The 24,056-nt window shown below is 43.8% G+C and overlaps 1 protein-coding gene across 1 annotated transcript in view; it reads right to left on the bottom strand.

Moving 5' to 3' along the window:
- The window catches only part of LOC138515183 (uncharacterized), a 96,172-nt gene that overhangs the window by 32,903 nt on the left and 39,213 nt on the right, over window positions 1-24,056 (bottom strand). The window contains exons 2-7 of the mRNA XM_069630159.1: window positions 22,325-22,411; window positions 19,479-19,555; window positions 14,793-14,862; window positions 2,814-2,846; window positions 2,532-2,708; window positions 1,382-1,420 (exon numbers count right to left, since the gene is read on the bottom strand). Coding sequence (XP_069486260.1) covers window positions 1,382-1,420; window positions 2,532-2,708; window positions 2,814-2,846; window positions 14,793-14,862; window positions 19,479-19,555; window positions 22,325-22,411 — 483 coding nt within the window. The remainder of the gene's footprint in view (window positions 1-1,381; window positions 1,421-2,531; window positions 2,709-2,813; window positions 2,847-14,792; window positions 14,863-19,478; window positions 19,556-22,324; window positions 22,412-24,056) is intronic.

Here is a 24,056-nt window from a genome sequence, read left to right on the forward strand (position 1 = left end):
TTGCATCGCTGACTAACATGAAGAACCCAGAATTAGAGGCTATAGAAGTGTTTGTAAATTCCTATCCTTGGTCAAGACCAGTGCAAGGATTTATGTCACCTGAAATGTTTTTCTGGTGGCCTCCTTTCAGGCAAAGTGGGTCTATCGGAAGCTGGCTGGACCAATTTTGGCAACCCAATGGACCTGCTGCTCTTGGTGTTTTAGGAAGATTCGTCTTCCCAGTCCTTGCATGAGAAGCAACAATTATTTCTGGAAAATGTACAACTTTCAATATTAAAATTAATTCAAAACAAACATAATGTGCCTCATTACGAGTCCGGTAGTAAACGAGCCGGAAAAACCTGCATGTTACTGTCATACCAGTATTACCATTCCGCCTCCATGATTCCCAGAATCACTGGGGCATTACGACCTTGGTGACCTGGGAATTCCAGAGGCGGAATTGTGTAAGTGCCCATTCCCATGGAGCCCCATAGGACTCCATGGGGATGGGGACAATGGAAACACTGGTTCCGTCTATGACAGAGCCGGTGTTTCCATGTCTGCCTGCAGGCGGGTGGTGTGAAACCCGCCAGGTCAGACCAGGCGCGCGTGACACCTCCCGCCTGCAGGACTCTTAATCTGCCGGTCTGGGCAGAACGGTGGTGGCGGTTTTACCACCACAGTTCTTTCCGGACTGGCAGGGTCGTAATGAGGCCCAATATCTGACTTTCTTGTATAGGTATTGCTGCTCAGTGACATGCGGTGCATTCCATGTTGTGTCTCTGTACACGGGACCCCAATGCCTGGCCATGCTCTGATTAACCCCGTCACAATTTAGTCAAAATTTGAAACAAGGCCATAACGACAATAAAGCTTGTCCAAAACGATGAACTTTATCAGAACTGTGAGCAAGGTATTTTCAAGCCATGCCCTCTGCAAACATTCTCAGTAGCAAAAGCGTGAAACACTTGTAAACTCAAATGACACATAATAACATTTCGAATAAAGAAACGTTCTCAAAATATGCCTTTTGTATATGAACATGATTATGACCTAGCATCCCCAACGGGCCAACACCAATGTTCACGGTGATCTAAGTCATGACTGGGTCATGCTAGTGTATCTAATGGTATAATATAGCAGAAGGCAGAGCGAGTCTACTTGAGATGTACACATTAGATTTTAGGCCACAGAACATGTCTGGGCCTTTTGACAGGTGGACATCAAAACGTCTCTGGTTGCATATCTCCTAAATACCTCAATTCATCTCATACATTCTAAAATGAAATACTGTATGGTATATGGAAAGATTTAAATCGAACAATCAGTAGACCCATTGACACGTGTTTGTTTAGGTTCATTAATCCCGGCATTGAACTTTTCCCTCTGAACTATTTACCTGTGCGGGATCAACGGGGACAGGAATGGGGATGGGAATCTAAAGAAAAAAAAAAGAAATACATTTCATTAACATGTATGTGCAATTGCTTGCTGTTTATTACCGTAGATAAGTTATGCTCCCATGCCTGCTAACCCAAAGGCCCTGCAGCTTGTAGTGAAACACTTATTTTGAACAGCTCTTGAATATAATATACAATGTGACACATTAATCAATGATCAATATGTTCAGGATGAACAGGTTTTTCCAGTCAAAGTCTCATGGCCTCATTCTTATTGACGGTGGGTCTGTTTCATGTTCATTCTTATCTCAGTTATTGCATCCACGCAATCCACACAAAGATGAGCTCCTCAACACCGTATTAACCTATTTGACCTAAAACAATTGACCTAATGACCAATTTGGTTGAATTTTGCATGGGTGATTCGGCCTTTGGGGAAATTTGGTCGCATAATTTGCAAAATACCAACCATGGAGAGCAGTGGTGTCCCCCGCTCTCCATGTTTGATATTTTTCAATTTTGGGGATTGTGGGGTGTGCCCCACTTCCTTATAATTGGAGACGGGGACCAAAAAAAACAAACACACGTGTGTTTCAATTGGGCCTGGAGCAAATCAATTGCGTCATTTTGCCGCCATAAAAAAAAAACTGTCAAATTTACCCAAACCCCTCAACACATGCAAGCAAAACAAGACCCTTAGCATTGTCTATGAAAAATGTGTTTACTGTCATTGGCTTATGATTTTTGTTGGCCCAAAAGGTTTTTCCTGGTGCAGGAAAAGTAGACTCAGTCAGCAGAAATATCGCTTCTAAACGGGGATCAGAATATTGCTCACCAAGGGTCAGCTTGAGAAATATCCACGCGATGTAGGAAGCCTGCAATGGAACTCTGGTTTGGTGTCCCCACCTAGAATTCCCACACCATGCAGGAATCCCTCATCGGAATGGGATGGTTGAGGAAGAAAGTGGCTTAAGCATTTTTCCATGAATTTCTTCTGCATCCGACCCATTCAGGTGAGTGCCTAATTGTACTCTTAGCTTTGAATTGCTATTTACAGATTAGGATCCATGTTTGTCCTCATCATTGTGCTCTCTTAATTGGTCCAGCTACTGGTGTGTGCTTTCCCATGTGAATGCATGCAAAGCTTACCTCAGGTGCCAGAGGAGGCAGTGGGTTGACTGGATTCAGTGGGTTGAAAGGGATGATGGGAGCAAATGGATTGAACGGGTTGATCCGATTGAATGGATTGATTGGAAATTGTGGAAATTGTGGAAATTGCGGAACTTGCGGAAATATTGGAACTTGCTGAATTGGTTGATAGAAAACCTTTTGGGGAAATATGTTTATGATCATTAGAATGTATTAATGAGTCACATCATGTTGAATCGTGAACAATGGGTCACAAAGAAGACATATACGTTTGGTGTTTACCTGCCCACTTGAGCTGCCACCATACTTTTCCATCTTGGAAGAGAAATGTAAGTACATATATTAGTTTATTGAGCACATTTGTTCATCTGCTTATTCTTTCTAAATTAACAATGTACGCTGCAACATTAGCAAATATACATCTTTAAAGCACACAGAAATATTGACACTGCCACACCTATTTTGGGCATTAGGACATTCCAATTTTTTATTTTTTTTATTTTTATTTATTGGTCATTTATAAAGCGTGTATACACAGAAAAACAGTGTTTCAAAGTGCTTGAAGGCAGGGGAGGGAACAAGGGAAAATGCAGAGAAAACAATATTATCAGGGCTTGAGTTTTTTAGAATGTGCAAGTGCTATAAGCGTTAAGGTGCAAACATAGACACTATAGAGGACATAGAGTCAGTGGACACAAGAACATAGAGAAGAACTGTCGTACTAGGCTGGCATTTTAGAGAGTGTAAGAGCTGTGACATGAAAGAGGAAAAAGGGGGGGCTGACGGGGAGGGACGTCAATGTTAATGCCTGTCAAGTGTCAGACATCGTTGGGTGGGTCTGGGAGTATGAGGTAGGAAGTTTGGGTTCTGAAGGGCTGGTGTTGCTCTGTGGGATGAGGGGAAAAGGATGGATGAGTGGTATGACCAATCACCAGTATTCCCAGAGATGTGTATTTGTCAACTACCTGTGAATCAGTCCTCGTGTTTGGCTAAACATTCTACGGATTCAACCAGATTAGAGTAACACGTACGGTAACTCTCCATCGCCCATGTGCAATTAAGTGTAATTGATATGCTTTGAGATACATGGTTTGAGTTCCACTTCATATTTCAGGAGCTGACAAAGACCAACCTTCTAAGAGCAATTCAGCAATTGATGGGACGGGGAGCTGAAGTGGGAGGTGTTCGACACAGAGTGCACAGCATCCAGAAATGGCTACTGCCCAAAGGACTATGCACAATATTTGGGTCAAAGTGACGGACAAACTCAGAGGCTCTCATTTAGTACGTTTGGACCCTTACGTGAAATAACGTGGTCCGCAATGCTGTAGAACTTTATAGCCACTGTGGCTAATGTGTATTTGAATTCTGAGCCCTAAAAACTGATTTCAGAGTGTTCAGATCATCTTTATGGAAGACACCTGACACGCAGCTGTTTTCAGAATATTCCGCAGCCTATGTCTGAATCAGGTTTTCAGGGGGTCATGCAAATCAGCTTCACTTGTGTATCCAAGAGGTGTGAAATTAAATTGCATCAGAAGAAAATAAGATCGGACTAAACATGTTGGGCCTGATTCATGCAATATTTTGCACTGTGCAAAGTGACTTTTCATGAATCAGGGTGTTTGTCGGCAGTGCGAAGTCACATTGCAGCAGTGAAAAGTTACTTTGCACAGTGCAAATAATTCCATGAATCAGGCCCTTTATCTTTGGCAATGTGTGTGTGTGTGTGTGAGATGAGTGGCAAAGAGAGGGATAGAGAGAGAGAATGGGAGAGAGAGAGAGAGAGAAAGAGAGAGAGAGAGAGAGAGAGAGAGAGACAGAGAGAGAGAGAGAGAGAGAGAGAGAGAGAGAGAGAGAGAGAGAGAGAGGCGAATCGAGCTGTATAGAGACTGTGGTTAGGGCAATAATTGATGTGGTAACCCTGTGGGAGAATACAGTAGCATTGTCCTCTGGTATTAGGTAATCCCCCTATTGATTAAGGTTTGTACTACAAAAGTTGGTTGTGTGACTGAGCAGCCAGACTTATCTGAAGAGGGGCACAATTGAGCTGTAGATTTGTAGCAATGAAATCCACCAATACAAGTATCCAAATAACATTTACACTCAAGGTTTTATAGTAAAATAATTATTTATTTAACAGTCAGTTTTAAATAAGCATTCTTTAAAACAGGGCAATATATGTAACAATCAAATACACTTCAAAATACTTTCTCAGAATGGACACAAAGCAAGTAGATACTCTTTAGAAATGCTTCATACACACTTCCTACACCCTGAGGTGCCTTCACTAACTAGGACAGTAATGGCATTTATATATCACTTGCACATCTGAGGTTGCTAGAAGGGTAAGGTTGAAGGAAGGAAAAAGATTAAACAGGTTCCCAAAGCACGTGAGCACTTTAAATCTTCCAATGAAGTCTATATAAAAAAACCTTTTCCCAGCAATATTAGTTTAAAACCAATGCATCACTTATGAGGGACAGTAAGAATCAACGTCAAAGGAGTAGTCTGTAGGGAAAAAGGGCAGCCAAAGTCATTTGGGGCAAAGTCTGTGGAGCTGTGACACTTTTTAGATAGTTAAAAGTCTTGCACAAAGTTAGAGAGTTTGTTGTAGAAAAAAACACTGGTGGGTAATGAGCTGTTACACTTGTGAAAGTTAGAGCTGAGATCAACTCTAGAAAAAACAGCTACTGCAAGTCTCAAGTGAGAGGAGCAAGCTACAGACAATGAGGTAAGTACCCCAGAGTCAGAACAGTACCTTTGGTAAGAAAAAGAGGGTCCATCTGGCGCCTGTCTGGTTGCAGTGATGCAGATCCTGTGTTCCTGGGCCTCAGTCGTGGGGATAAGAGGGAGGACGTCTGGGGACTCCTGCGGCAGCAATTCGATGGTCAGAGGCAGATACGGGCTCTTTTCGAATCAGCAGCACTTCGTAGTTTCAGTGCTCAATATATAGCACCACCGCAGATCTTGGACACCGGTTGGGCTTCCTTCACTCCTTGAGTCCTGCACTCTGTTGAGGTGACTCAAGCTTAGGTCGTCTTGCTTCTTGAGGGTCCTGTGGAGCTTCCTGGAGCGTCTGGCCGGCCTACAGATGTTGCACTCGAATATGGATTTCTCGCCCTATGGCACTTGGTTCCTGCCGCAGCAAAGAAGGACAGCCAATTAGGGATGGTCTTCCAGCAAAGTTTGTCTTGGGGTTAGTTGGTCCCACTTACCCAAGGGAAGAGTCGTCCTTTCTGGAGATTCTCTTGTCAAGTAGAAAATGGAGTTTCAGCACATCAGCAGGGCTTCACCGGGTAGTTCAATGATCCAGGAGGATGCAGCAGGCTTTGTTCACAGTTTCTTCGGGTTGTTCTTCCCAGTGGTCGGCTCTGTCTTTAGTCCAAGATGCCTCACCTTTTAAGCAGGTTTCTCCCATCCATTCACAGCCTAGCTGTCACTCACAGCCAGCCAATCAGGACTGGGTGCATTCAGGTTTCCCTGGAGACAAAGGACATGGGAGTTTCGGGCACCTCCCTTACTTCCTGTCTTTGCAGACCCACTGGGGCCAGAGGCAGGCTTCAGTACTGAAGCCCACCGACGGTAAAATGAAAAAAGGGGTCAATCCTGGTTTGGCGCTCAGAGTAAAACCCAAGAAAGACCTCACAAACAAGAAATGGTGAAAAAAGAAGACAGGGGCCATTTTGACAAAATGGTCACCCATGGGTGCTATACTGCAGCTGAGGATTCAGCCTCCGGTAGAAAAGCAATGGCAGGAAAATGAAACCACTGCCACCAGCCATCTAAAGTAGTGAGGGTAAAATAAAAAATGTTATATGCGTAAGTATGAAAAGGGGCTACTAAGTAACCCCCAGCACTACACATAAGATGGGGTGTGCTGGACCTACAAAGAGAAAAGGTGTGTAAAGTTAATTTCATTTTACTTTTCTTGAGAACTGTAGTTCACCCAAGAAAAGGTATTTAAACATTAAGAGAATTCTAAAGGATTTCTCTTTGACTCTGCACTGAAGGTACTGTGCGTCACCATACAAAAAGTAGATGCCTATGGAGTTTGTCAGACTCCAAACACAAATGAAACACATAATCCAAATCAGATAAAAAATACACAAGGGAGTGAGAAAAAGGGCTCACTCACTCTCAGGTACAAATTAAAAAGTCCTATTGTCCAGCAAAAGAGTTGGGGGACTCTAAGGTTGAAAGATTAAACAGGTTCCCAAAGCACGTGAGCACTTTAAATCTTCCAATGAAGTCTATATAAAAAAACCTTTTCCCAGCAATATTAGTTTAAAACCAATGCATCACTTATGAGGGACAGTAAGAATCAAAGTCAAAGGAGTAGTCTGTAGGGAACAAGGGCAGCCAAAGTCATTTGGGGCAAAGTCTGTGGAGCTGTGACACTTTTTAGATAGTTAAAAGTCTTGCACAAAGTTAGAGAGTTTGTTGTAGAAAAAAACACTGGTGGGTAATGAGCTGTTACACTTGTGAAAGTTAGAGCTGAGATCAACTCTAGAAAAAACAGCTACTGCAAGTCTCAAGTGAGAGGAGCAAGCTACAGACAATGAGGTAAGTACCCCAGAGTCAGAACAGTACCTTTGGTAAGAAAAAGAGGGTCCATCTGGCGCCTGTCTGGTTGCAGTGATGCAGATCCTGTGTTCCTGGGCCTCAGTCGTGGGGATAAGAGGGAGGACGTCTGGGGACTCCTGCGGCAGCAATTCGATGGTCAGAGGCAGATACGGGCTCTTTTCGAATCAGCAGCACTTCGTAGTTTCAGTGCTCAATATATAGCACCACCGCAGATCTTGGACACCGGTTGGGCTTCCTTCACTCCTTGAGTCCTGCACTCTGTTGAGGTGACTCAAGCTTAGGTCGTCTTGCTTCTGGAGGGTCCTGTGGAGCTTCCTGGAGCGTCTGGCCGGCCTACAGATGTTGCACTCGAATATGGATTTCTCGCCCTATGGCACTTGGTTCCTGCCGCAGCAAAGAAGGACAGCCAATTAGGGATGGTCTTCCAGCAAAGTTTGTCTTGGGGTTAGTTGGTCCCACTTACCCAAGGGAAGAGTCGTCCTTTCTGGAGATTCTCTTGTCAAGTAGAAAATGGAGTTTCAGCACATCAGCAGGGCTTCACCGGGTAGTTCAATGATCCAGGAGGATGCAGCAGGCTTTGTTCACAGTTTCTTCGGGTTGTTCTTCCCAGTGGTCGGCTCTGTCTTTAGTCCAAGATGCCTCACCTTTTAAGCAGGTTTCTCCCATCCATTCACAGCCTAGCTGTCACTCACAGCCAGCCAATCAGGACTGGGTGCATTCAGGTTTCCCTGGAGACAAAGGACATGGGAGTTTCGGGCACCTCCCTTACTTCCTGTCTTTGCAGACCCACTGGGGCCAGAGGCAGGCTTCAGTACTGAAGCCCACCGACGGTAAAATGAAAAAAGGGGTCAATCCTGGTTTGGCGCTCAGAGTAAAACCCAAGAAAGACCTCACAAACAAGAAATGGTGAAAAAAGAAGACAGGGGCCATTTTGACAAAATGGTCACCCATGGGTGCTATACTGCAGCTGAGGATTCAGCCTCCAGTAGAAAAGCAATGGCAGGAAAATGAAACCACTGCCACCAGCCATCTAAAGTAGTGAGGGTAAAATAAAAAATGTTATATGCGTAAGTATGAAAAGGGGCTACTAAGTAACCCCCAGCACTACACATAAGATGGGGTGTGCTGGACCTACAAAGAGAAAAGGTGTGTAAAGTCAATTTCATTTTACTTTTCTTGAGAACTGTAGTTCACCCAAGAAAAGGTATTTAAACATTAAGAGAATTCTAAAGGATTTCTCTTTGACTCTGCACTGAAGGTACTGTGCGTCACCATACAAAAAGTAGATGCCTATGGAGTTTGTCAGACTCCAAACACAAATGAAACACATAATCCAAATCAGATAAAAAATACACAAGGGAGTGAGAAAAAGGGCTCACTCACTCTCAGGTACAAATTAAAAAGTCCTATTGTCCAGCAAAAGAGTTGGGGGACTCTAAGGTTGAAGGGAATTAGCACAGAAATGAGAATTCTTCTTAACAACAGTTTTACGACACATTTATGTGATGTATATCCAACACTTTTGGCAGTGTAGTAGTGGGAGATGGGTTCTGTGTAACTACCAGGTAAACTACAAAACTGGGCTTACAGGCCCAGATGCCTGGAGTACATAAGTATGGAAGAGATATCCAGTAATCTGTAGAAAGACATGTACGTTTTGTGACATGCCCTTTGATAGGCAAGTCATCTGTGCGTTTTGCACAATTAATGCACCCTTTCTCTGTAAACTCTACCTGTGGAATGATGACCATGGACCTTCGCATCCAAGCCCTTGGCGTAGCAAGTTTATGTGTGTGTACAGGTGTGTATGTGATGGTATTCCCTGAGACCAGAATAGCCAGTAGGCTTGTAAAGTCTTTGACAACCATACCCATTGCATCCTGCACACCACAGGTGTGATTCTGAAACCCTTACATGTTTGTGTGCTGCCCTGCTCTGCTGGGAACTCCATCTCTGTATGTATATCTAACATTGGCTACCCAGTTTACATTCCAGATGTCCTGAGAGCTCTGCTAGGCCACCTTGCTGCTGGGGTCCATGGTATCACATAGTTGCTTACCAGAGTATTTCACTCAAGACGTGGCTTTTAATGTTTATTAAATGTTATCGTTAAAATGTAGAAATACCCAGTGGCTGCATAGTAGCCTTGTAGATTTGTATGTATATAACAACACATTTTGATGTTAGTAAATTAATTTTTAGTGTGTTTGACCAATCCATAGTACTAAAGTTTAACTGATATGAATGCTTTTCTGTTTTAAAGATTGTTTACTATTTATACAAGTATATGATGCAACACAGGACTCCATGCAGTGATGGCAGTTCTCATGGACGCATTTCACGGCGTACAACAAAACCATAAATGTCCTTTAAGCAATGAGCAGAGAAGGACTGTGTACAGGAGCACCTGTGTGCCTCTGCAGAAGATCCCTCCCCCCTACCTCCTGTGTATTGGAAACATGAAAACGTGCTGTTCATAACACCAGTCATAATACCAATATTGCAGCAATTGTTCGAAAGAAGATACCCATTGATACAACCCACCCAAATGTTTCCTCGACGTGATGATAACCTGCAGGAGGAAAAACATGAAGGAGTATGAAAAGTAGCTGACCAATGAATTAATTATATCATAAGAAGTGTGCACAACGTCTCGAGGTACTGGCTAAAGATGATGTATGGATCCTGTAGAAACTAATGGCGAAATAAATAATCAAGTGAGTTTCCTGATATAGAAAAGGAAGATTACACGTGTACGAAATGCTGCAGAAAACAAGTGTTCAATAAATGTACATTTAGTGAAGCACAAGATAGATTAAGTCATCATAGAAGCTAGCTGTGAGTATTGATTAGAATGCAGGCGAAGTCGCCATTGTAAAGAAACTCTACATTGGTATCATAAATTTAGTAGGCCAGAACCCATGAAGCTGGAATAGAAAACTGTTGCAGCAAGAATAGGCTTGTGAAGCTGAAGGGCAAGGCTGCCTGACCTGAAGTCAAGATTCGAGAAGCAAGGACAGATATCTGTTCTGAAGAAGAACGAGTTGTGGAGGATGAACCTTCTTGCATTAAGGTGCACGATAGAACACACAGGATGCCAAACTTTAATTCATTTAGGACATTTAAAAGCTGCAAAGTGGACTAAATGTTGGTCTCCCGTCACGTGAGCCAAGGATGGAAATAGAGCTTGAACTTTAAGTCCCAGACATGATAGATAGTGCCCTTACTCCCATGCATTACCAAAGACAATGGTATTCTGCAAGGCCAATTACAAATACAATTTTATGGCAGAAGGCATGGGCGATGTGAGATGTTGGGCTAATTGGGTGGTGAGATAGCTTCATGTCCTACCTCCCTGTACCTGGGTCTTGGCTTACATGCTGCTAAATGAACAGAATGTTCCAGACATGGCACAAGCATGCCAACCAATTATATTAGTCCATATATCAAAGGACCTTATTGTTTGAAGACCAATGAGAAACTGAGTATCTAATCTTTCTGAAATTACATGTTTTTAGAGGTAGTCATAAATTGTCCACCTGATAATGGACAACCAATAACAATCCTAGCCCCTATAGAAAAGTACACTTAGATGTCTCCCTTACCCAATCCCAACCCCGGTAGGTTTTTTCACTATTGCCACATAGTATAAAGCCACTGTGAGTTTTTTTTCATATAAAAACCATATTTTATGTAGAAATCGTTGAGAGACTGAGTGCACGTCTGTTGATGTTCGTTGTAACGTCCTTGTTTTAGATAATTGTTAATAAAACACTACTTTGCCATCTTCCAGAGTTGATTCCGTTATTTGGACTCAGATTTATTCTGGTGTGATCCCATCCATTACATATGCACGTTCCTAAAGGGTCATATGCTCAACTGGTTTTCGGTTAGCAGTATATTCTGAAAACTGTGTGTCTGTTTAAACCAGGCAGATTTACTTACCAACTGAAACAAACCAACATGATGCCCTACCCCCAACCCTCCTCTAGAGGCCTGAGAAATCTGACAAAAGAAAGAAAACATGCTATTGGGCCTTGTAGGCCAGGTCTCTCACCTCGAGACTTCAAGAAACCGTATTCGCTCTTCTAAATCCCCACTGGCTAGGCAAGGATGAGAAGATGGAAGGGTATATATGTTAAATACCTGTCATGTTCTTTTTGCAGCACCTTGTGCATCTGCCCATGTGAAGTCTAGGATCCTGAAACCCACCCCTGCCTCTTTTCTGGACATCCGGTTTCCATAGAGTTCCTCCAGCCACTACCACTATGCTCTGCAAATGAACCTGCACAATACCAACCCTAGGCAGTCCCAAATACTCACAGAGAGCTGGGGAAGGGAGCAATAACATATCACACTCTACTCTCTATCGGGCAAAGATATAAGTTCTACAATTCACAGACAAACATTTGTTTTAAAGAATGAATCAATACAACAGTCAACAGAAAATGGAAGTCACCGAAAGTGGCAAAATATTTGTAAAAATAGATAATTCATGCAAAGTTAAAAGGCATGAATCAAAACACAATTATAAACGGGAATGCAGAACACAGTATGGACAGAAATAACCATATTGATGGTGTACATGTGAAGTGCAATGTTCACGTGCTATTCCCCATAATGAACATAACGTGAGTCTATAACAAGACAGTATTATCAATGATTCCAGTGTGTGACCTCGGCAGAGAATAGTGTATTCTGCCTATAGTCCATAGCTGAACTGCCTTTTCCATAGTGCATTTATTATTATCATAGTATATTAAAACCACATGTTGATAAAGAAAAAACAGCGTTGCATGCACGTGTACTTCAGACAACAGCTGAGTCAAGTGTATTGTTATTAATCTATGGGCCTCATTACACGGTAGGCGGTAAGGGTTTACGAGGTCCCTTTGCGGGTATAGGAATTTAACGCCTGCTTTTTGCGGCACCGTATGCGGTTTGCGGCACCGTAATTAGCGCCTTCTCCATTCCCATAGAGCCCTATGGGGCAAAAATGGGAATGGGGAAGGGCAATGGGGGAAGGGGGAATTACCGCCCCGCCAACCTTGGAACAGGGCGGTAATTCCCCTTTCCACCAAGGCGGTGCCGGCATTTTACCGGCATGGACCAAGGTGCTAATAGCAACTTGGACCACCGCCATCCATGTAATGAGGCCCAATGTTAGGTTGTCATTTTTAATCCGTGCCATGAGATCTGAAAGGCATGGCCGTCTGTTTTGTGGTATGCCATGTCTATGACAAGGGACAGACACGAATGGATGCAGCCAAGCATTTGATTCCTCTTAGTGTGACAGTGCTACCACCATATTTTGTACACGTTTGTTTTACTTCTTGTCTGCCTGCATACACATCTGAGAGTAATTGATATGCGTGCTAATAGACATTTTGAAAGTAATGCATTAAATAAGAGTAAGGTGGCCTCTAATAGTTTTGTCTGCATTATTCATAGCCCTGAAGACGACGAGCCATTCAAAGCAAAATGGCTAGCCGTCGAAACTGGTGAACACTAGTCGGCTGTTCAACTGGCAGTTCAACCATGGAAAATGGACAAAAACCTGACAGCCGAAACTTCTTTTAATTACTCTGGGGTTTCTACAATTGTAAGACAGGTTAAGGCCTTTCTGGAGCTATGATTCTGCTTAGAATGGCCCGAGTGACAAGGGGTTTGTTGTCACCTTTCAATGCATAGCATTAGGCTGACGAGGAAGTGGGATAAGGGCACTTTCCATGTTTTATTAGATCTGCCGGCTCTGAAATGAAAGCGGGACTCTGTGGTCAGAACAGAACAGAGCAGTGCAATGGAGGAGTAGAGGAGCACTTCATAGTATAGATAGCCCCTCTCTACTCAAGCTGTTGCTGCTTAACTTCCAAGCATGGGACCTGCTGTTACATGCAGCCCCCTTTACTTGAGTAGTGCTTTGTGTCTCTTACTTGAGTGGAGGCAGCTTCATTCTTATGTTTCCTTGTATTGTTATGTGATGTGAGGCTGCGTTGTGGTCTGCTGTGTAATTGGGTTTTGGCAGTTGTATGCTATTTTCGTTTCTATATTGTGACCAGTTGATTAATGACATCATCGGACTGATCGAGAAGGATCTTTAGGGATTGTTTAGTAGAAGCATCAATCAGTTGGACATTATGTCCCTTAATGTGCCTGAGATGAGTCATACAATCGGAATTACACTTTCTAGACCCCAGCAAGTGCTCTGAATTACTAGCATCTCTGGACAGTCACTAACTAATGAATGGAGATGACTAATTCTGGAATTTAGAGAATGGAGAACATGGCCGAGTCCAGGAGCAGGCCAAGGCGGAGAAGCTACTTACCCCGTGACTACTCGATTATTGAACACACCTATAGACTCTCTTTGGGGGTCATTCCGAGTACGGCGATAGGGGGTTAACGGCAAAGGTAAGGATGCCGGTGGCGTTAATCCCCTACCGCCGCATCCCGAGGTCCCTTAGCGGGTCCCACTAGGGCCGGCTGGTTTTATCAGCCACCCTTAGCGGGACCCGTTAAGGGACCATGGAGCTTATGCTATTTGCGGGCCCGTTATTAGCTCCTTCCCCATTCCCATTGAGCCATATGGGGGCTCAAATGGGAATGGGGAATAGTTTTCAAAATGGGGACTTACCAGGTCCACATAGGTCACAATGTCCTGGTAAGTCTCCATTCCGACACCACGGACCCAGACACGGGTTTGGAGGCAGCCATGGTGCTACATGCACCATGGCTGCCTCCAAACTCGTAATGACCCCCCTTGTCATGCTACCATAGTATTTGACTTTAATTGGATTGAGGCCCACTGCTCAGTTACTATGGTGGTAGTACTGGTGCTTTGCTAATTAGCTAATGGTTTGATCCAGTGATTGTGCGTGGTGTGTGCATGCGTGTGAATGCGAATGGGATCCTGAACTATTCATATGCATACAATAATTATTGAATTCAACTATGTTAATGCATGTTTCTGGTAAACGTATTGCATTTGCTAACCTTTTAAATGCGTGTTGAACCATAGCAGGAGACTGAGTAGCGAAGAAAGTGTTTGCTTGCTTCTCACAGCTTTTTCATGTACACTGACTGAAAGCTTATTTTGTTTCACGTTTAAGAAAATATTGTTCATGGCATTTAATTCGTCCTTCGGGATCCTCAGAGTTGTGCATCCTCACCAGCGCCCAACACCAGCGGCTGAGCATGACAAGTGAGAGGAAACTGAGAACCTTACAATTTAGGCACCCATGGAAAGCGGGGGTGGACTGGGAACCAAAAGAGACCCTGGAAATAATGTTCAAAGAGGCCCCACATTACACATTTTCAGAAAGTTCTTATGCGAAAATGCAGAAATAAAATAAGTTACCACACAAAAGAGGCCCGGGGTGCAGAGGCCTACCTGGAGATCTCCAGAGTTCCCTATTGGCCAATCCACCCCTGGTTGAAAGGGCTATTGTGTATCTGCTCCTGCTGCAGGGAGCCACATGTTGCCTGCTTCTGACTTTCTGACGTCACAGTCAGGCAGCAATAGCTTAATACAGGATGGTATTGATGTATGGTACTACTTACATACACCTACTTGTATCACAGTCGCCACTAGCGTCTAATAAAAAAGGTATGCACGTTTTTGTTTAGCAACTGCAGTCTTCCATGCATCATGGCACACACTGTGCACGCACTTACCGGGACAGGAACGGTGAACACTGCTCCGAAAAGACACACAAATACAGCTGTTCTCATGTTGACTGAATTCCTGTTGAAAGAAGGTTTGACACTTACATAGTTGCACTTGTTTGTGTCTCATTCTGTTTAACACACAAGTGACTTAACAATGATGTTTTATTTGTGCAATGCCTTTCGAAAGTTTACAGGCACAATGTAGGCTAGAAAATTGAAAACAAACGCTTGGACGTCTGAGCAAGCAAGTCGGCTGCTTGGCTAATCCCCATACAGTGCAGTCTTTCCCTGGTAAATGCTGACCTGAATTTGGCAAATACATCTCAGCGTTGCACATATCTTGAAAGAATGATATAGTTTGCAAGAACATATCCCTGCATTCATAATTAGAATAACAAAATGTGCTTGTATCCATTATCCATTGCGTTTTATACAAATGTTTGACCCATTTCGGTAATTGGCAAATACATCATTTTTGATGACCTTTACATGAAGTGTATTAAGTCAAACTTCTTTTCCAATATTCTCCATAACTTAATCATCGTATAAGACTGAAGGGCATTTCAAACCGGACATTTTCTTAGCCAACCATATTGCCCATAATGCAGCTGTGATTGACCCTGGGCAAAGAGAATGTCACAAACCCCAAATCATCCCAATGTTCACTGTATTTGGGGGATTCGAGTTCGGATGACGTCTAATGAATTCAGGTGACAGATTGGGATTTTGCTGATTAATATTTATACTGATGAAATGTTGCTGGAAACCTTGGGTTGAGTAGGTGAGCCATTTTCCTGCAACAACACATTCAAAGCAAACACATTTAAGAACGTCATTGGAATAGGTTAGAAATTCAGAACTTTTCCTGCTAGGGGGTGCTCAAAGAGAGCAAATTGTCAAAATAACTAATGGTCTGCACGTGTTTCTTTAATATATTGAAACCAAGATCAACTAATTGTTTGCAGATGACAAAAAAATTATAATCTTTAAAGAATACACTTTGTTCAAAATTCACAAAAAGTAATGCAAATTAAAATTGTGCAGATGATGAATGTCTTTATTTGCCGTCTTTGAGAACTGTTCAGGTCACCTTGTTCACAAAGGTGGCCTGTGGATTTCTAGGCCCCTGTGCTGCAGCACAAGTGATGCACTTGCCAGTCCACCTCAATACAGCAGTGCTGGAAGATTGTAGGGCACTCCTTGCACCTATAGTCCTCTTGATGTAGATATATGTTATGTGTTTTTTCCCTCTGTAACGGAACTAATAACATTAAATCCATCCTTGCTAAATGGTATTCATTTAAAGAACATCAGAATCTATACCATGAATGCTTGACATGAAGCTGACTCTACCTCAGCTCTACTTGCCATTCTGAGGTCATTGACCTGCACATATCTACTCTCACTATTGTGTAAATAAATAACCCCAGTGGTCCTCTTGGAAGAATACCCAGCCAGATGAAACTTCATGCACCCCTAATGCATGACTAAGTCTCCCCCTATCCTCTAGGCCATTCAGAGGTCCATGTCTGTTATAAATTCCGCAAATTGTAATATTATTCATCTCAATAATACACTCTGGGCCTGATTCACAGAGCATTTTTCAATTCCAGGAAGATATGGTAGGCTGCGAATGACAAGAGGTAGAGAATTCCAGTGGTAGGGGCCCGCTAGGGCAAAAGAACAAAAGTACAAACGCGTAAAGAAGCGCAAGGAGGTTTCAGTACAACAAGGTGGACCGTAGACTGAGAACTGAGGAACAGAGTGGGGGAATAGAAAGATACTAGAGCAGAAAGATAAGAGGAGGCAAGACTGTGAAGATATATATAAACAATAGGCAGAAAGTGAAAGAGGAGCTGTGAATTGAACAGCAGAATAGAAGCTGATAACAGAGAGGAGGAGATCGACACACAAGGGGAAAGAGAAGAGGCGACAAATAGCAGAATTGTAGATAGAGCGTAAGGGGGTGAGACAAGATGCAGGGAGATCAACGAAGAGGGCAGAACAATAGTCAATCCTAGAGACAATTAAAGCAGAGATATGAAGTTGAGAAGTGTGAAAAGATAGAACGTGACAAGCCTGACGAAGGTTGAAAATTAGAAAGCGACTGTCGCACCCAGTGAGAAATATGTGCGAAGAGAATAGCCAAAGAGGCCACCTAGATGAGGAATAGATTGAAAGCTGGGAGAGAGTAAAGGAAATGAATCAAGGGTGAGTCAGTGTGAGGGAGGAAAAGGGGGCAGGAAAAGAACCTCCATTTTAGAGGGATTAAGGCAAAGAAAGTGAGCCAACATCCAGGACTGGATAGCTGAGAGACAGGGTGTTTCTACACAGGAGTGAAGGGCTTCAAAGAAATCAGAAAAGGGGAAGAAGATTTGAGATTAATCAGCGTAGAAGTCACAAGTGTTGTCCTACTTGCATAATAATCAGAAATCCACAGGACTCAGTTTCCTCTCGCTAACCCTCCCACCCAGTGCCACCCAACCATTTCACTTTCCTCTAACCTTTCTCTCCCTTCCTGAATACTTGCAAGTTATTTTGCCTGCGTTCCTTTGCCGTGAATCAACCTAAACCTGCCGGAACCTCTTCAGAACCACCTTGAAGGCCTATGGCTCCTAATGGAGATTCAGGCACACTCAGTCTGGAAAATAAATCTGCAGGAAACCCACACATTTACACAATTCTCACTAGGATATTTGCAGAAACACACAGATCACTTTTAAGAAAGTTTGCCCAGATTCTGCTGTTCTGTTTAGAAAAAAAGACACGAAAAATTGTCCATGGCAACTGACACAACGACTCATTGCACAAAAGAGCCTATCATTTAATATGTTTTGCTAATGAATAAAATAAAACTAATTTTCATTCTAGAACTGCAAGCCCAAATTTAGAGTATTTGCACAGAAACAAACATTTCAATAGCCTGTTTCACTCAGATATAAGTGTGCCTTTTTTTGCTTAAACTTTGATAACACCCTGATAGGCCGCTTGACCTATTGTTGGCACGGTGGAATAATTGCCCTTCCCACAATTTGTGTTTAATTCGGCTTTGACCCACGACATAGCTTGAGGAAGGGCATGATATCTGCAGGTCGAAACATCCCGAAAGATATAACACAATAATGCAACCAGTAATCCTACACTTATGCTGAAAGTGAGTCGGGGGGCCTCATTACAACGTTGTATGTGTGGTAAAAAATGCCATTCATTCCTTTACTGTCACTTTTATTGGGTGCTAACAAACAGTACTACCGTAATTTTTACTGAAAAATTGCCATTCGAGTGGAGGACTTTCCTCCAGCTTTTATAACACCAAAAAGTGTCATACTATTTGCAGGCGGACTTTCCCCCTGTGGTCAATCTGCCAAATGCCACAATGAGCCCTGGCGACTTCAATAATGGGCACTAGCACAGCCATGCGACCACACATATTCCAACAATGATCCCGCCAGACTGAGCGGAGGGGGCGCTAATCGTCATTGGAGTGTATTTGCTCACTATCTTCTTTACATCGCAATACTTTTTTATGCAAGGATTTTTCACACATAGGTTTTTCCTTTTTTGCTGCTGAAGTAAGGATTGTCTGTCTGTCTGTCTGCCTGAGTACGCATTATTTCTTCCGCATTCTTCTCCAGAATGACATGGATAACTGAGGGATCCTTGTATGTATTTGCAGATCACTGAGAGCTATGCAAACTCCAACTGTTGACTATGAGCATTTTCTTTCTGAAGATGCCAGTAGTTTGGGCTTCTCTGTAGGCATGACAAAGGCACTTGTCAGGCACAGCCCTAGTTGTATTAACTGGCCATTCATGGCAGCAGGCGCACAATGGTGCAGGTAGGTGGCCATATAATAACAGTGCCTGGAAAATCACTAAAACTCATAAACAAGCTAAATCTGTTGGCTTTGCCAATGCATGTTTTAAACAGGACTTCAGTGAAGGCATAGTGCTTATAAATCGAGTGGCTAAAGGCAGAACTGGCTGATCTTCATATTACACCAGTGACAGATTTACAACTGTAGGAATTAGCATGGCCATAGGCAGTCAATGGATGGGCAAATAACCAAACAACACCTACAAGCGGCGTGTCCCTCCTCATATGCCATGTATCCCTATCTGTGCTCTAATGCAATAGTTTTGGCTTTTAAGTGGTGCAAGGGACACTAGATAGGCCAAACTAAAAAGGTCAAAGAAAATGCATCGGCTTTCATCACGGGGATGGCAGTGTGGGGAAAATGTCAGTAATGGATGTGCTGCCACTTGTCCCAGAATGTCATACTCAGTTTACAGGCAATGTGGAGGGAAGACCTCCAGGACATTCTGGAGGTTTTGTCTCTATTTATCTATTATCTGTGGTAGTTACAACCAGCGGCAATGTCTCCAAAACTGTAAAGAAGTTCTACAGGCTTACAAGATGGGGACTGGCATTGCCACCCTGACACTTATAATCTGGCAGGTTAGCCACCAATTGAAATGGGGTTAATGGTAGACAACGACTGTAGTACTTCTGTCACATTCTTAAAAGGGTCCTATGTCGGTGATGATGGAAAAACACGCCCTTGATAGTTTCCTATGCTACTAGTATTTGGCATAATTTGCTAATTGTAATCCAGTGAGAAATCTTAGCCTGAACTGAAGGTCTCATGTCCTAAAGGAAACAGACAGCCGGAGAGAGTGAAATTCGAGTTACCTTTTTTCTTCAAGTGCTTCTGGGAGGAAATGGCGCAGAACCTGGGATGCTTCAGGGTTCGGTGTAGAGGGCTGCTTCTGTGACAGTATTTAAACACTTCACCTAATTCTGTGGTTTTCAAAAACATCCAGCAACACTTCTTACTCACAAAAGCCTAATCCAGATGTGCTAATCGTTTTATCATTCTGAAGTGAAAACAGCTCCATGCTCCAATCCGCCTAATCCCCAAAGGGCTTCTGGAAGTTTCCAAAGGAATGAGTAACTAAAGGAGACATTAAAAGCTGAAAGTGGTATGCCACTGGTCGCGTGTTGGGCGGGTTCTAGCAGCTCAGAATTGCAAACTAATACACTCACAATATTGTTTAATGGTAGAATTCTGAGTATTAAGGCAAACATAAAAATGTCTGTAAAACACTTGGCCATTGGACCAGAAAGCATTTATAAGTGGAAATCAAATAAGAGAAAATGTGAGGCCGCATTTTAAAATTCTGACTAATATGGCAAAATTAGATTAAAATAATCTTCCAATGGGGTCTGTCTTCATTAGACTGAATCTTAAGGGTCCACACTGAAATGAACACTTCCGGGATGGAGGCAGTGACTGTGGACGGCAGCAGAAGAAGATGATTGTCCGATCCTTCAACTATGGCCACAGTGGTGATCAACATCCCTTTTCCCCCAGGCCCTCTAATAGGATTCCCGTGCATCCCACACCAATGGCGCCCGGCTTCAGTTGTGCCTCAGTGGACACCGTTCCTCACAGCGATGCAGCATGGAATAGGGGAAACCAGTGCCCAGTTCCACACTGCGCGTAGAGCTCCTAAGATCATGGCAGATGCACACATGCCAGCAAGCAGAGTATGGTAGAGTCACCTCCCAGAGCTCCTGATCAGGTTCTACTTGCTTCCCGCCACACATGTTTGTACTGCCCAGCACTCTCGTAGCAAATAGAGAGGTAACCGCAGTGGAGTGAGGAGCTGCAGTGCGACTTAGCCATGCACACACTTGGAGCACACTTTCATGAAATCAGCCCTCTGGAGCCTTCACAGTCTCACCGCTCATCTTTCTCCTGGATAGTAAGGACAACGCATCATAATAGCTGGCCAACACACAGCCAAGACTCTGCTGCAGGGTAACCTTCCACAGAAGCTTGCACTAGACCACTGCTTTCAGCCCCAGCTGAGTGGGTGGTGGAGACTAGTCAGCACAGTTGGAGGTACAATGGGTCCTTATATCTGCTACTTAGCCTCAGCAGAAGCTCACAAAGAAAAGGGAGGAACTGCACATATAATAGTGGAACAGTAGGAAGTAGGCAACCCTCGTTCATTGATAAGTCTCTCCAGAATTTGACCACCATCCTACAGGCAACCATATTTCAGTACTCCTGTATGCAACAAAAAGTATTTATCACTGACTACTTTCACTCCAGCTCTCCTCCCCCAGACCTTCTTCCTATAACTGAAACCTGAATTTCTCATCTGACACTGCCCCACTGGAGGCCCTACATGACTCCAAAATATACTTCACTCACTCTCCTTGACTGACTGACAGAGGTGGAGGAATCGGACACTTACTCTCTTCCTGCCTCAATCCCTCATGAATCTCCAGTGCCATGTCCTCTGCTACCTCTTTTGAATTCACCATCTCTACTATTTCTCTGCCTTACTCAGTTCACATAATCTCCATCTATCGCCCTCCTGGTTCCACTGGATCATTCTTTGATGATCTTGGGCAACTCATTGATTCTCTTTCCATTACACATCACCTCATTCTCCTAGGTGACCTAAAATCCCCCTCTCCAACCATGTCTCAGAAATCTGAACTTCAGTGTTTTCTCAGTGACCGCACTCTCCACTGTTTCCATAACCTACCTACCCATCCAGGGGGTATCTCTTTGGATCTCTTATTCATCTCCACCTGCCTCTCAGCCACTAATATTACTGTGACACCATCCATATGTCATCACTCAATTATTTCCACAACCATCTCCATTCCACCCTCTGACCTGTCCTCACAACTTGCTTCACCTATTACTAAAAGGAAATGTAAATATTCTGCCATTCCCCCCTTTCTCTCCGACCTACAGTTCTCACTTTCCTCGTTCACACCCGATACCTCTTCCACCAACACTGTTTTATCCAGCTTTCCAATCCCTACTATATGACTCATTCTCCCCTCACTTCTGCTCAGTTCCCACTGTTCGCTTTCACCCCCAAATCTCAGCATCCTCAGCCATGGGTCACCCCATTCATAAGCTCTCTCACCAAAGACATGCACCAGCTGCTGCCCAAATGGAGGCATACCCACTCACAGGAAGACCTGCAGTTCTACCTCTCTGCCCTGAACTTTCTCTCTGCGGGTTCACTTTCACCCCAAATCTCACCATCCTCAATGTCATGATTCCTGCCCCTCATGTCTCCTGTCCTTCAAGATGTCAGGATGGAGCCAGGCCACGATCACCTACATGGCCCTCAAGGGCCTCTCCATCCCCCCAAAGACCCACTTGGAGTCAGACTTGGCACTTGTGGCACCAGACTCACTCACTCCCATAGGATAACATTGGGGATTGGACTTGTAGTGCATTGATGGGGACAAGATGGATGCCCCCACATATTTTGGTTTCCAGAACTGCATGTGCGGTCTAGTCTTTTGGGTGTGGTTCAGCCCAGAGACACCTGGGATATCCAGAGACTATTTAAGCCACACCCAGGCTGAGAAACATGCTTTGCGTTTTCTGCACCTGCAGCGTGACACTCACCGTGTTCGGATCGGTCTCCAGTAGGCCTGCATCTTTCTTCTGCGCTCAGCTCCTGCAAGAACAAGAACACTGTTAGGAACAGCCTTACCTTGTGGCGCTTCTGCCCATCCTTTAGCGCTTCTTCTGTTTTGCGAGCATCTTCGGCAGTGTCATTCCCATCCCGGCATGCGGCTTCCTAAGGAAAAGGGAAAAGAACAGAAAAAAGGCATTAGTAAGCATTCTGCAAACCTTCGCTTATTTTTAAATACTGTACGAGCTTCAAACGCTTACCTGAATCCCAGCCGCTCTGGGGCAACTCTGTCTCCGGAACTTCTCATCCATCTGCAAGAGGAAAAAGATACTCAAGGTTAGTGTGGAAACATCTAGAGGCGCCGCATACCGCACTTACCCACTGCATTTGTTCTTCATAACCGGCATCCACACTGAAAACGTCGCTGCACCTAAAAGACACAGAGTGCTGCCCTAAACTTCCCTAAAAATTTCCACAATCAGACCTTAGGAAATCTACCAACTGGCTTTCCACTAAAGACAAAATCCTCCTCAAAACAGCCTCACTCACAAATAAATGCCTCAACCATGCAGCCCTGCAATAACTTATAGACAGATTCACCAGACAAACAGCCTCTCGCCCCTTACGAAACGCTAACTCCAACCTTCTAGTAGTACCCAGATTTAAACTTACTAAATCTGGGGGGAGTAACTTCGCTGTTAAAGTGGCTCAACTGTGGAACTCCCTTCCAACTGCTCTAAGGGAAGATCTCCCATACCAGCAATTCAGATCCAATCTGATCCAATGGCTAAAAGATCATGATGCTTAACCTTGCGCTACTGTCATTTGGGATCTCATGTATATTTTGTATATTTGCTCTGTTCTATTTATCTGTCACACTTGCATTTTTGTAAACCTACTGTACATACTTCTATGACTCTTTGACACTACATGCCCACAGCATTGTAACCGTAGCTGTACTCCCTGTTTATCTGTAACTTGTAACATAAGCTGAACAACCCTCTTTTTGCCTTCGCGCCCGAAAACCCCCGGGTCTGGTGCGCAATATAAATAAATAAACAAACAAACAAACTAACAGAAAAATAACTCAGTTCAATGCAAATACGGAAGGGGTGCTTCATGCATCGCGCTCTCACTCACCTTCAGCGCTATTCATCTCAGCAGCACGCCGCCATCCCCAGACGCCGGCCATCATCTAAGGAAGGAAAGAAATGAAGTTAGAGAACTGTTCAAAAGACTCATTATATTTACCTGTCGGACTCTTGCCAGTGAAGTAACTAGGCAGCAACGAGCCCGCAACAATCGACGCGCCCCTGTGCTGAAAGCAGGACAGAGAGCACACTATCCAAGAAAACAAGGTGAGATGTGGATCAAAGGGAAGGGTTGGAACCCGGGGAAGAAGGGGTTCAAGCACACAGAGACAATAGGGAGCTAAACTCTACCAATCCTGTGTTTCAGGCCCAGTCTCCAGTCAAATAGCCTCCAGGGAAGGGTTTGAGGTCGTAAGAGGTCAGAACAGGCTGAGTGACATCCCCGTGGATACAAGGTGAGCGTTAGACTCAACCATGGGTCACCCCATTCATACGCTCTCTCCCCACAGACATGCACCAGCTGCTGCCCAAATGGAGGCATACCCACTCACATGAGGACCTTCAATTGTACATCTCTGCCCTGAACTCTCTTAAGTCCACTTTTGAAAGAGGAGAAAGGGGATTTCTGCCTAACCCTCATTGACTCTCACTCCAACCATCCTTGCTTTCTACATGGCAACTCGCTCCCCATTCCTCCACTCTCACAGTTAATGATCTAA

Source organism: Ambystoma mexicanum, chromosome 6q (assembly GCF_040938575.1).
Source record: "Ambystoma mexicanum isolate Mex_15411 chromosome 6q, UKY_AmexF1_1, whole genome shotgun sequence".
In the NCBI taxonomy this organism is placed as follows: Eukaryota; Metazoa; Chordata; class Amphibia; order Caudata; family Ambystomatidae; genus Ambystoma; species Ambystoma mexicanum.